Raw genomic sequence first — 14,195 nt, forward strand, 5'->3', positions numbered from 1 at the left:
GGAAAAAAGTAAGTAAACTGTTTATTATTTCAAAAGTAATTGCCATAATTGTTGATACATTTATCACACTATAATACAATTCTGTCAGTGCCTTCATAGAAGAATTTTTGTGATTGCCTACAGAATCTTGATTGTTCCCCGGCTGAAGCAAATCGACGGCAACAAATTCCATTCTTTAGCGCTCCAAAACTATGGAAATCTCATGGGGAGAAATCGGGACTGTATGGAGGATGTGTAAGGGCCCACATGTTGCCGAGGTTGTTTCGACTATGCTGCTCAGAAGTTTCACTTGGAAGTCCTTACGTATCCTCCCTACAATCTCAATCTCTCCTAGTGAAATTTCCATATTTTTTGGGCATTCATGGCTGTCGATTTGCTTCAGATGAACAGGTGCAAACCTGGATACACTCATGGTTTAATAGGCAACTTCAGACATTTTTCCACATAGGCATTGCAAGCTTGTGTTATAGTGGGATAAATGTATCAACAGTTATGGTGATTACTTTTAAAATAATACACAGTTTATTTACTTTTTTCCGTCTGTCTCATCTTCATTTGACTGCCCCTTATAGATTTTCTACAAGGTGTTTTTTATTTTTCCTGTGAAATTTTTGTCTGCACACTTCCATATTTTGTTGGTGAAAGTGTCAAATTGATGCGTTCTAGGCATTGTGTAACCAAGTGGGGGGGGGGGGGGGAGGGGGGGTTACATTATATTGACATAAAAGTATTTGCACATTTATCTCATGAATTAGAGTAGAGGCTTAACTTAAGTACTTGAATTGAGTGAATGAGACATACCTCTGCATCAATGAAACAACAAATTCATCTCAGGTCACCAAGTTTTGGAAATCAAGGAGAAAGAAAAAGAACCAGCAGTTGGAGGAGGAGGAGGAGGAGAAGAAGAAGAAGAAGAAGAAGAAGAAAGCTGTGTGTCTCATTGTGATTGAGTTACACACCAAAGTTATCTGTGATAAAAATACAGCATTATTCCAAAGGTTTATAACACTGTGTATGGAACAGACATCTTGTGGAAGTTTTGGAATTACTTATGAAGCTCAAATGAAGTTTTCTCACTGCAGGTCTGCAAAAACTGCTAAGATCACATCTTGTGTGTACATAGTGCACTATATTAACCGAATAAATGCAAACTCAAGATTTTTTTTTTTCCTTTTTTACCGCATCAGATGTTAAGAAAGGTATCCAAGTCATGATGATGGTCCGTGTTAATGAAAATGCAGGCAAGTGCCATGAGCACAAAGATTCAAAGCTGCTGTGTGACATTCACACAGAAGAATCTAGGAAAACTATGAATCACATCAAATTAAATAGATAGACATTATATGATATGATCCTTATTTGTATCACTTCCCCCTCCACCACAAAATAAAAATTAGTATCAAGAGCTTAGTTACAGTTCTGAAAACTGTCTTCAGCTTCCATCAACTAAGAGAGCTGAAGTCTGTGTATCCACCTATGCACGATTAATTAATACATGTCGGGCAAAATAATGGCTTAGCATCTCCACAAAAACAATAATCAGAGTGAGTCATATATGACATTCTTGATGCAAAAACTGTGTTAAATGAAAGTTAAAATGGAAGTTATCAGGGAAAATTATCACAGCACTCATAATCAGGTAATCAAAATCTGTCTTACTTATGACATGAAATTTCATGCACAGTGCCAAATCAGTGCACAAAACCAGTTGAATCTTTTTTCAAAACAGCTCAAACTTGGCTATTATGCATTTGCTTTTGGGTACGATTCAGCATATATGGCACCCATTCTGACAAAGGTTTGTGATAGCAGTTCTTCATGTAAATGTAGTATACTCTGTTTTCTGATATGCGTACATTGCCAACTATTTTGTACACCTTTCATCACATATTGTCCAGTACTGTATTGCACATTTTCATTGTTTTAATCTGTGCTTGCAGTCTTGACATATTCTTCATGTGGATTGTCTGCTAAAGAAATTTGAACTTCAAGTTTGTGTCAGAAGGAATTTAGCAGATTTCAGATACAGCTTCACAAACTCTGGATGTATTTCTGTTGGCAGCCAGCTGTCAAAGATATAGAATTGTAAGATGACATGGTATTCCAGTTTATTGATTTAGAAGTGTGTGTATACAAAGTTATTCCACAGATTAATTTTATACTAGTCTTATATTCTTAAGTGCCAGCATAACAAAGATAATGTCATTGATGTCAACATCATCTCTGTACTAGACTGAGAAATGTTCTTTTTCCCCTGGTGAGGGAGTTTAGCAGTAGTGACTGTGTGAGAACTGATGTAGGTGTAAAGTGAACAGTGAAAAAAATTTTGCGACTATTACAGCTACTTTCATCCATGAAGCTATAAATGAGCGGGTTAGTTAAAAGTCAATTTTACCATCACCATAGTTTACAGTTGCCACTGATAAAAGTGAAAGAACTTTGGATTTAATGTTGTCCTAAGCTTGCAATTTTTGTTCAGTTATTGTTACTATCCAATTCAATAATGAATGATAAGGCACTTAAAAGGAATTGAAAAAAAGTCACTGTAAACTTTTAAAATGGAATTAGATTGATAGTTTTAGGAGGAGGAATTCTTGATCCCTAATTTGCAACTGGGCTAAAACTATACACACTACAGGAGTTATAAAATTGTTCATTCCATATACTGTTCATGGAAGGTCTTAGAGGAGACAGTAGACTGCCACCTACTCTAGACATTTGATTTCTGTAAACTTCGTAGTCTTTTCAGTGTGTGTTCAGGAGACTGGATTCCAACTTTGCAAATTTCACCAAGCTCTTGGTGATTATGTTGTAAGTTTTCTTACACTTAATATCCTGTGATAGTCAGATTTTGTTTGAAGAATGTGTGTATTTATTCGTTATGTACTGATAGTTATCAGCACCTCAGATGTTGATTAAATGTTTTTCTTCCTTGTGATGTGCAAAGTCAGAACTGAAGAGGAGGAGAAATAATCTCAAAAAAGTAATTAAAATGAGAATATTTATTGAATCAGTGACAGCTGCTGGGTTTTAGAGGGATGTAGAATTAAGGGACTACTGCCCACTTCTAAGAAGAATGTGGCGTGACAAGAATGCACCAGTGAGTCAGGCAGGCATTGCGATGTGGTCTAGAGTAGAATAGTACACATCATTTTGGAAACATTTTCGTGAAGACAATTGGTGAGGTTTGAGCAACATAGATATATTAAATTCTTACTCCTTCTTTGTTCTAATACTTATGGAATGGAATAAGTTATATTATTAATGTGCCTGTGCATGGATTCAGTAGATTCTGTACAAATAGTTTGATACTGGTTGTGTTTATGCAATTGCGTAATATGATTTTTTTTACTTGATAAACATTTCATTAAGTTCAAAAACTACCAACAGTGTAGTGTTCTCATCTGTTTCCTGATTACAGTGGAAGTGTGATGTCTGCATACACATTTTACTAGAATATTTCTCTTTGGCACTGGTGCTGCAAATAAAGAATAAGGGGAAATCGTAGACCACAAATGGTGCACTATGAAACCTAACATTGAAAATGGATACAGTAGTAAGGCAGTATTTTTTGTTTCACAGCCAGTGATACATTCCTTCACCAATTGCAGAATGGAATGGAGATAGGGAAAGTACTATGGCATTGCTCCCAAACTCATCCCTCACAGGTATTCTTGTGAGCTGCCTTCTGTATGTTAATTGTTATAAATAACTGTGGATGTGAAGGGAAAGTAACCAGAAATGTAAATTACAAAGAGAGAAATACCAGGACCAGATCAATTAGGGCTAGAATGTCCATGACCTGTAGGTTCAGACTACATTCTGTTTTTATAATTGGGGATTATGTGCAAGAAATGTCACATTTTCTGCCCCGTTTTTTTAAAATTTGGAATGATGAGAATTTTAATCTTTTATGTAATTGAAATTAATTGTAATATTTATTTGTATTATGTATTGGTATTAAATACTGTTTGTATGGAAAACACGTAATAAGAACAACATGTCTGTTACAGTCATGTGAAGAAGGCATTGCAAAGCTCCGTAATGCTGCAGCACATCCTCAGACACCAGTTTACTATGTCGTGAACCAAATACTCTATCCACTGGTTCAGGGATGTGAGACCAAGGACCCAAAGATTGTGAAGGTAGGTGTTTTTAGTGTTGTTTTTTCTCTCATTCTCTCTGTTTAAATTTATGTATTTTATAAATATATATGTCAGCCATTTCAGGCAACACACTTGATAATGTGGAGTGTATTAGTCTCAAGTTTACTAGTCAATTGTTACTAGCAATGTGATATCAGCTTAGGTATGCACCACTGCTCTTCAGTAATATCAGGGTACAAGCGAAGTACCTCTGGTAATCATTGTTCTGACACCACTTGTGTGAACTTTGAAATTGGTAATTTCACTGCCACTAGAATAACAGCTGTCTGTGTACACACGTGCTTCAGTGACACAGAGTTTGTCATGCACTATATAAATATTTACTGAAAAAAAGTCTAATGATGAAGTAATGATTCTTAGATGTAAAAATACAAAACTGATTGTGTATGAACTCGTCAGATTATGCTGGTAGATATGCAAAATCTTTCACTAAGTAGAAGCTGTCTGCTGCCAGTGAGAGTACATGTGATACTTGTGGAAAAATGTGATTTTCAGAAGGAAGTTGCAGTTGTCATTCTAGAGATGTAGGGGAAGGGCACCAGATAAAAGTTTAGTATGAGGGCAGAGCCTCCTCTCATAGCGACACAAATAATTCTCCTTCATGAAGATTCCACGAGATGTCCTGAGGCTCATTTAACCTTTCTTTACTGCAGCAACATTCCTGTATCGTGCAGTACCTGGTGGTGGTTAATGCTAGAGTAGGTTTCTTCCTAGCACATTCCAAATGTCGTGATGACAATTCTGGGCTCTTGCAGACTAAGGAACGGTATCTATATCTCATAAAGCTTCCTAGCTATGGTAAACATACATACCGTCACATTCTACAGTGCCATTGGATATGTAGTATCCACCATTCTGTGATTGCTATACATGAAGCTAGAGATCTTCCTCAGCATTCAGCTATAATGTCTGCACTATCAATAAACATGAGGTAGTCAGTTGTTGTTTACAGAAGTCACAGAATCACCTGCACTGTTTACTTTGGAACCATTTGCAGAGGGCAATTCTGACCACACCCACAAATGCTCCGCATGTTGAGCGAAACAATGAATACCTTGGGGAATGTGGTCAGGTCAGGCTGAGTACCGGGGTTGGTGGGGTGGTGAGGTTTAGCTTCCAGCAGGTGAACTCCGGGGGAGCCTTCATCTGCATTCCAGCACAACCTATATACTTTTACCTCTCTTTAAATTATTTCTCATCTCTTGCATCAATAATGCTTTCAGTGCATTCATTTTACCACTCCTGTATACTGTCACAATTCAATCAAATTTCTAGCTGATGTCACTAACTACAGGTGAACACTCTCTCAAGTAAGTGCCTCTCTGTTTAGTCCATTAACACCAGTCAACCCAGTTTGTGGTGCATAGATAATTTTAATATATACAGAGCACATTTTTTGGGATGTTAGGACTTCTATGTTTACTGCTGTATCATTTAAATGCTGTATGTTAAACAATGGGAAATCAGGATGGAATAACAACACTAGGGAAGGGATAGGTTGCTACTCATCACATACTAGACCTGTTACCTTGCAGACAGGAACAATGAAAGACTGCTAAAATAATTAATCTCTTGGACAAAGTCCTTTTTCCAAAATAGAAAACACGTATACATTTACACAAGTACAACTCACATACACGTGGCCACAGCCTCCAGGCACTGGAGCTCCAATGCTCGGGAATAGTGTGTGTGTGAGTGTGTGTGTGTGTGTGTGTGTGTGTGTGTGTGTTTTAGCTCTAAATTTTTACTGTTTTCTTGTGATGGCATTTGTTTCACAGTTTTGTTAAAAGTTAGTGATCCTGAAAATGATTTTGTTAAGTGATTTGTGATAGTTCTTTTGTTCTCTTTCTTTTTGTGTTCACCTTAAAAGCCAACAGATTTTATTGTAAACCTATTATTATAACTACTGATGTGCAACAATAATTTTTTCATGGTGTCAGTGTAACATTATTCAAAGGCAGTCACTTTTCAACATAGTCACTGTTGTAAACAATGCAAACTTGTCGTCATTTAATTAATTCGGAGTTTAATGTCTGAAGGAAAAAAACTTCAGATTTACTGGATAATTATTCAGACACCCTTTTGAGATAATTATGAGGTTTTCAAACATTGCGGTCTCTTGGGTTAGGTCAGACAGATATGCAGGGTGTGGTAGACATTCAAAACAAAAATCCCTAATGTTTTATGCTATTAATTTAGCTTATTGCAGCCTGTTATTATACAAGGGCAAATCAGAAATTCTTTACCCATATTTCTTAGTAGCCAAACTAAGGTACATACAGATAATGACATATATACATCCTGTTCTGCGTACCTTACACTATTTTTCCCCTCAGCCACACACCGGGTCACACATTTGTCCCATTGCAGCACTAAATTTGAGCTGCTCCTGTGGTAGAATTCGTCTGGCTGACTGTGGAACCACCAACGGATTGCTGTCGTGGCTTCATCATTACTTATGAATTGCTATCCTGCCAGGAGCTTCTTCAGCATTCCAAAAACATGGAAATCACCAGGGCTGAGGTCTGGACTGTGTGGTGGGTGGTCTAGAATCTCCCAGTGAAATTACTGGAGCTTTTCGGCAGTTCCTACTGCCACATGTGGTCTCACATTGTTGTGGAGCAGTGTCACATTGTCCACATCAAGAATCCTTCGGTGCCTTCAGCAGATGGCAGCCCTCAGACATGACAGTGTGAAACAATAACTTTCAGCATACATGGCTGCATCTTGTGGCATGAAATCCAGCAGGAGCGGTCCATGGCTATCCCAGAAGGCCTGTAACATCACTTTCCCAACAGATGGCGTTGAATGGAACTTTTTCACACCCAGATGTTTCCACACTATACTCTGTCGAAGCTACGTTGGTAAAGTACCGGAACTTCAAGCTCTGATAGAAAGCACCGAAGCTGAAATCGTTATAGGTACAGAAAGCTGGCTGAAGCCAGAGATAAATTCTGCCAAAATTTTTACAAAGGTACAGACGGTGTTTAGAAAGGATAGATTGCTTGCAACTGGTGGTGGAGTGTTCATCGCTGTTAGTAGTAGTTTATCCTGTAGTGAAGTAGAAGTGGATAGTTCCTGTGAATTATTATGGGTGGAGGTTACAGTCAACAACCGAGCTAGGTTAATAGTGGCTCCTTTTACCGACCTCCCGACTCAGCAGCGTTAGTGGCAGAACAACTGAGAGGAAATTTGGAATACATTTCACATAAATTTTCTCAGCATGTTATAGTCTTAGGTGGAGATTTCAATTTACCAGATATAGACTGGGACACTCAGATGTTTAGGATGGGTGGTAGGGACAGAGCATCGAGTGACATTATACTGAGTGCACTATCCGAAAATTACCTCGAGCAATTAAACAGAGAACCGACTCGTGGAGATAACATCTTGGACCTACTGATAACAAACAGACCCGAACTTTTCGACTCTTTAAGTGCAGAACAGGGAATCAGTGATCATAATGCCGTTGCAGCATCCCTGAATATGGAAGTTGATAGGAATATAAAAAAATGGAGGAAGGTTTATCTGTTTAGCAAGAGTAATAGAAGGCAGATTTCAGACTACCTAACAGATCAAAACGAAAATTTCTGTTCCGACACTGACAATGTTGAGTGTTTATGGAAAAAGTTCAAGGCAATCGTAAAATGCATTTTAGACAGGTACGTGCTGAGTAAAACTGTGAGGGACGGGAAAAACCCACCATGGTACAACAACAAAGTTAGGAAACTACTGCGAAAGCAAAGAGAGCTTCACTCCAAGTTTAAACGCAGCCAAAACCTCTCAGACAAACAGAAGCTAAACGATGTCAAAGTTAGCGTAAGGAGGACTATGCGTGAAGCGTTCAGTGAATTCGAAAGTAAAATTCTATGTACCGACTTGACAGAAAATCCTAGGAAGTTCTGGTCTTATGTTAAATCAGTAAGTGGCTCGAAACAGCATACCCAAACACTCCGGGATGATGATGGGATTGAAACAGAGGATGACACGCGTAAAGCTGAAATACTAAACACCTTTTTCCAAAGCTGTTTCACAGAGGAAGACCGCACTGCAGTTCCTTCTCTAAGTCCTCGCACAAACGAAAAAATGGCTGACATCGAAATAAGTGTCCAAGGAATAGAAAAGCAACTGGAATCGCTCAATAGAGGAAAGTCCACTGGACCTGACGGGATACCAATTAGATTCTACACAGAGTACGCGAAAGAACTTGCCCCCCTTCTAACAGCCGTGTACCGCAAGTCTCTAGAGGAACGGAAGGTTCCAAATGATTGGAAAAGAGCACAGGTAGTCCCAGTCTTCAAGAAGGGTCGTCGAGCTGATGCGCAAAACTATAGACCTATATCTCTGACGTCGATCTGTTGTAGAATTTTAGAACGTGTTTTTTGCTCGAGTATCATGTCGTTTTTGGAAACCCAGAATCTACTATGTAGGAATCAACATGGATTCCGGAAACAGCGATCGTGTGAGACCCAACTCGCTTTATTTGTTCATGGGACCCAGAAAATATTAGATACAGACTCCCAGGTAGATGCTATTTTTCTCGACTTCTGGAAGGCTTTCGATACAGTTCCGCACTGTCGCCTGATAAACAAAGTAAGAGCCTATGGAATATCAGACCAACTGTGTGGCTGGATTGAAGAGTTTTTAGCAAACAGAACACAGCATGTTGTTATCAATGGAGAGACATCTACAGACGTTAAAGTAACCTCTGGCGTGCCACAGGGGAGTGTTATGGGACCATTGCTTTTCACAATATATATAAATGACCTAGTAGATAGTGTCGGAAGTTCCATGCTGCTTTTCGCGGATGATGCTGTAGTATACAGAGAAGTTGCAGCATTAGAAAATTGTAGCGAAATGCAGGAAGATCTGCAGCGGATAGGCACTTTGTGCAGGGAGTGGCAACTGTCCCTTAACATAGACAAATGTAATGTATTGCGAATACATAGAAAGAAGGATCCTTTGTTGTATGATTATATGATAGCAGAACAAACACTGGTAGCAGTTACTTCTGTAAAATATCTGGGAGTATGCGCGCGGAACGATTTGAAGTGGAATGATCGTATAAAATTAATTGTTGGTAAGGCGGGTACCAGGTTGAGATTCATTGGGAGAGTGCTTAGAAAATGTAATCCATCAGCAAAGGAGGTGGCTTACAAAACACTCGTTCGACCTATACTTGAGTATTACTCATCATTGTGGGATCCATACCAGATCGGGTTGATGGAGGAGATAGAGAAGATCCAAAGAAGAGCGGCGCGTTTCGTCACAGGGTTATTTGGTAACCGTGATAGCGTTACGGAGATGTTTAATAAACTCAAGTGGCAGACTCTGCAAGAGCGGCGCTCTGCGTCGCGGTGTAGCTTGCTCGCCAGGTTTCGAGAGGGTGCGTTTCTGGATGAGGTATCGAATATATTGCTTCCCCCTACTTATACCTCCCGAGCAGATCACAAATGTAAAATTAGAGAGATTAGAGTGCGCACGGAGGCTTTCAGACAGTCGTTCTTCCCGCGAACCATACATGACTGGAACAGGAAAGGGAGGTAATGACAGTGGCACATAAAGTGCCCTCCGCCACACACCGTTGGGTGGCTTGCGGAGTATAAATGTAGATGTAGATGTAGATGCTGCTTGGATTCCAGCTTGAAATGCAGTATCCATGTTTCATCGTGAGTAACAATGTGATCCAGGAAACTTTCATTCTCCTTGGAATACCATTCCAGATGGTTCAGTGAAGACATCATTCACTTGCATTTCGTCATTACATCAAACTGCTTAGACACCCACTGACATGAAACCTTCCAGTACCCTAAGGACCCAAGAATGATGTAAGCACTGCCATACAATATGTCAAGCTCCTGGGAAATGGCCGTGATGTGCACACGCCAATATGCTTTCACCGTTGCATCCATGTGGGTAATGTTGTCGTCACTGATTGACCGTTCATTATCATGCAAGACTTCATGGCCTTTGTCAAACTAGCTCCACCATCCCCTCGCAGTTGTCAAAGCGAGACAGTTTTCTCCATATGTGGGCTCCATAAGCCTGTAGATCTCAGTGGACGTTCATCCCTTGCTCCATAGACAACGAATTGCACTTGGTTGCTCTAATGCTGTGAACGTGTGAAGCACTGCCACCAAAAAATGACAGCAGTGCCATGTGGCGGAGCTACCAGCAGATAAGGCCTGTCTGAACCAAGAAAGGTCTAACACCGGTAATGGATATGTTGACTGAACAATTACAACTGTAATTTGACTAAAAAAGTAGGGCAAAGACTTTCTGATTTGTCCTCATACTACCATATGCTGGTACTCTGAAAACTGTATTGGGTTTGATGTAACTCAAGGATTCAAACATTCATCAAGCAGTAACTAAATGATTTACTTTTTCCTGTTTGTGTGTCCTGTTTATGAAGTGTTCCACAGTTACACTTTGCAATCCCTAAAAGGCATCACTTTTTTCCAGTGGAAGAAGCTGTGCAGAATTTCTTGGACTTTTCCAAAGATGAAAATAACCATTCCTGTCTTTTTTCGTTTTGTTACTGGCTGAAAGTTATCTGTACATAATAGTCATTCACTTCAGCCACTGAAGGTTGTATCAATGTTTCACTGAGACCCACATACCATTCTTTCATTTCAGGTTTAAGTTAAACAGAAAGTTTTGGTCTTGCTGCATGTTCTGCATGTCATGATGTACAGAACCATTATTAACGTTAACTCCTATGGTAGAATTTCATTGAGATTGTGATGTCTTTCACAGAATGTGAGGTATCATGGAAAAGTTGGTACCTCATGACAGCATTACAAATAAAGATATTCGCTGCCAAACACAGCACTGAATTAGAGACATAGACATTGACATATCCCGAACTGTTCCCTTTTGCTGCTGTAGCTGGAAAGTTATTTATGTCCAAGTGCAGTGCATCTCTCTGTGTAATCACCCAGTCTCTGTACAATCAGTGACCACTTGTAATCATTTCTTATGATGACCAAAATCAAAGAAAAACCTGTCTGCATTCCATGTCACAACAGTACCAGAAAATGTGATGGACTTGGCAAAGATTGTGCAATGTATGAAACACTGATAGAATGTGAAATAGCTAGAATAAACTATGGACCGTTCTAAAATAACACCAAAGGGGGGTGACCAATGACTCTATGTGAGATCTGTGTAAGTCAAATAATGGAAGACACACTATAAGGATACGGGAGCATTTGTCCCTATCAACAGCAGCCAGGAACTGGCGTTGTGTCATAGCTTGGCATAAGCAACTTGTCTTACACTGTGAAGGAGAGCAGTGTCACATTTTGAGAGCATTCCAGCACCAATCAGTATGGGGTTTGTGAAGGAGCAGTGTGAATTTCATAGATGACAAGATACTACAGAGGAGCTTAGAGACAGCAATTGCAAAGGAACTTAGGTGATAGTTCTTTAAATGGATAATGATGCACGCTAATATGTGTTGTATGATAAACAAACTTGAGCTACAGCAGTTTTGTGTAAGTGAAGTTGAACATTCAGGAAGCTTAAACAGATGGTAGGACTCATTATGAGTTACCCACAAGACAAATAGGCAGGCTCACACAAGATGAGGTTCACGAACTTTATTCCAAGGAAAGACCATGTAGGAGAACATTGCATCCACTCCTCAGACTGCAAGGGCTACTGATGAGAGAAATGTTCCTGCTGCAGTAATGCCTGCAATGAGGGACTTCCTTACATTGTAGCTGTCCAACCTGGTGTTGCAGCTTCCTGAATCTCCTGCCAGAGTCTATGATAAAGACACTGATGAATATGATGGCATTGCTACCGCATTTCCTGTAGCAGTAGATGCCCATGCAGCATCGTCATCTGCATATTCCCCTCCCCCCTCTGCCGCATTCCCTGTGGTAGCACTGGAGGGCATAAAAATCTCAAAAAATTAAGTTTAGTGAAAATCAGAACTTCTTATTTAATATGAAAACTCTTTCTAATATTTTGAACCTTACCAAAAATCATGCTTGAAAGCATTCAAACAGACTTTACAAGAATTTATAACTTAAGGTGCAGTTAAGTTGATTAGAGTTTTTCAGTGTGCTGCAGTTTGCCCCTAGACATGTTATCTGAGTTGGGCGTCCTAAAGTGAAATCTATTTCATATTTCATAACTGGGACATAAGAAAGGTTTCTTTGGGAGGAATGCTTTACCAACAGAGGTTAAACAATTATGTGACCTCCTTTGGCAGCTGTTCACAAGAATAAATGTACCAATCGGCATCAAGCAACATATAGTGATTTTATTAAAACATATGGACGTGTACTCTCTGACCCAGCCTCTCCTCTCCAAAGTGATTTTTTCACACTCAGTACATGCAGAATGATAAAGATATTACTGTTTAATGCTGTGTGAAGTAAACTGGCTCTGACTGAATATGAAAACTAACCAAAGAGTTCAGTTTTCATACAGTCTGCAACAACTGTACTGTATAAGCAATAGGCTCCCACATTTTCCTGCAGATATGTTAACAATTACTGGCCACGATGAGACACTGTAAGCCAATGTCATTAAAAGTGGGGAAAGTTCAGAAGACCAAGGTGGCACAGCAGTGTGACAAGCATATGGTCACAGTAGAAGTGATGGATGTGCAGAAAGCGTGGATTTTAGTAAGCATATGTGATTGCAGTACTCGCATCCTATCAGACCTTATATATGACGGACATGTCGGAAATAAGTTTTGTCTCTGTTTTTGAAAGAGAAGCTGGTACACCGGGTGATACAAATAAATGCCTTATGAATCCACATGCATTGTTGGTTCAGGAATTGAAGAGACATCAGAGAAGGAGGAGGAATGATAAATGTACTGAGTGCCAAGGATGAGAGTGTAGCAGCAGACCTGTGTGCCAGATGCAAACCAGTGTTTGAGGTGGAGCAGGCTGTGTGACAATTCATTGCATCAAGGGGCACAGAGTTTTATCAGACTAGGTTCTTCAAACTGATTGTAAATTATGACAAATGTCTCAGTGTTGGGTGTCAGTTGTAAAAAAAAAAAAAAAAAATAAATAAATAAATAAAATAAATATGCGAGGTGTATAGTTCATGGTGCCATGGTGTATTTGTTTTTGGCAATAAAGTTTCCATGTCAAAAACAGTGACAAAACTTAGTTTCGAAATGTCCCTCATAGATAAGCTCAGGGCAGTAGCTATCTGTGGATGAGTTGCATGTCCCCTTGGGGCAACAGATATGGATGCAAAATCCACTCTGTGACAGAATAGATAAGCTCATGGATGAGATACTAAGAGGACATAATACAGGAGATGGACTTCATTGTTTCAAAGCTAGAGTGTTTGTCAAATACATTTGAGGGAGGAGCAGATGTTGCCACTAATATAGTTGTCAGTTTAGCAGACTGGATGACAGCAGCTAAGATTAATTGCTAGCAAGTGCTCTAGCACCTGTCATCCAGTGAGCATTATGCAGTTGTCACCAAAGAGGAAAATGGCAACAATAGATTGTGACAAACAGAAGAGCATGATTCTCTACATCAGGTATCAGAAAAGCAATTTGGAGTGGCTTAATTGCCTACATTACATCATTTCCAGTGGAATCACTTCTAATCCACGTATACTTGGGTGCACAGCTTCTAACTGAACCCTTGCAGAGAGCACAGGACATTCATGTTCCCAAGAAAAAGATAAATTGTCAGGCTGAAGTCCTGGGGAACTGGACCTTCCCGTATTGTGATGAAGGGTAAGGTCAAAAAGAAGAGCTTATCAACACACTTTCAACCAGAGTGCACTGTGAGTCTCCATGAGTACAGGGCAGTTAAGATGTGTTAAAAAACATTGTTGTAGGAAACTGAAAGAATATATCGGGGAGAAGTTTCTTGTAAGGCAACTAGAATTTGACATATGAAGAAGATCGCATATATTGTTGACTGAAAAGGTTAAGGGACCTACTGTCACGTCCATGATGTGTAGGGAGGCTGGATCAGTAATTGTTGGGTTACGGGAGTCAGCTGAACTTCCTGATAACATGAAAACGCGCTCAGA

General features: G+C 39.5%; 1 protein-coding gene across 1 annotated transcript in view; it reads left to right on the top strand.

Moving 5' to 3' along the window:
- The window catches only part of LOC124556853 (protein MON2 homolog), a gene marked incomplete in the record, with an annotated part of 217,153 nt that overhangs the window by 12,961 nt on the left and 189,997 nt on the right, over positions 1-14,195 (top strand). Inside the window, 1 exon segment of the mRNA XM_047130874.1 lies at positions 4,014-4,145. Within this exon segment, the coding sequence (XP_046986830.1) occupies positions 4,014-4,145 (132 nt within the window).

The sequence above is a fragment of the Schistocerca americana genome, chromosome X (assembly GCF_021461395.2).
Source record: "Schistocerca americana isolate TAMUIC-IGC-003095 chromosome X, iqSchAmer2.1, whole genome shotgun sequence".
Classification (NCBI taxonomy): domain Eukaryota; kingdom Metazoa; phylum Arthropoda; class Insecta; order Orthoptera; family Acrididae; genus Schistocerca; species Schistocerca americana.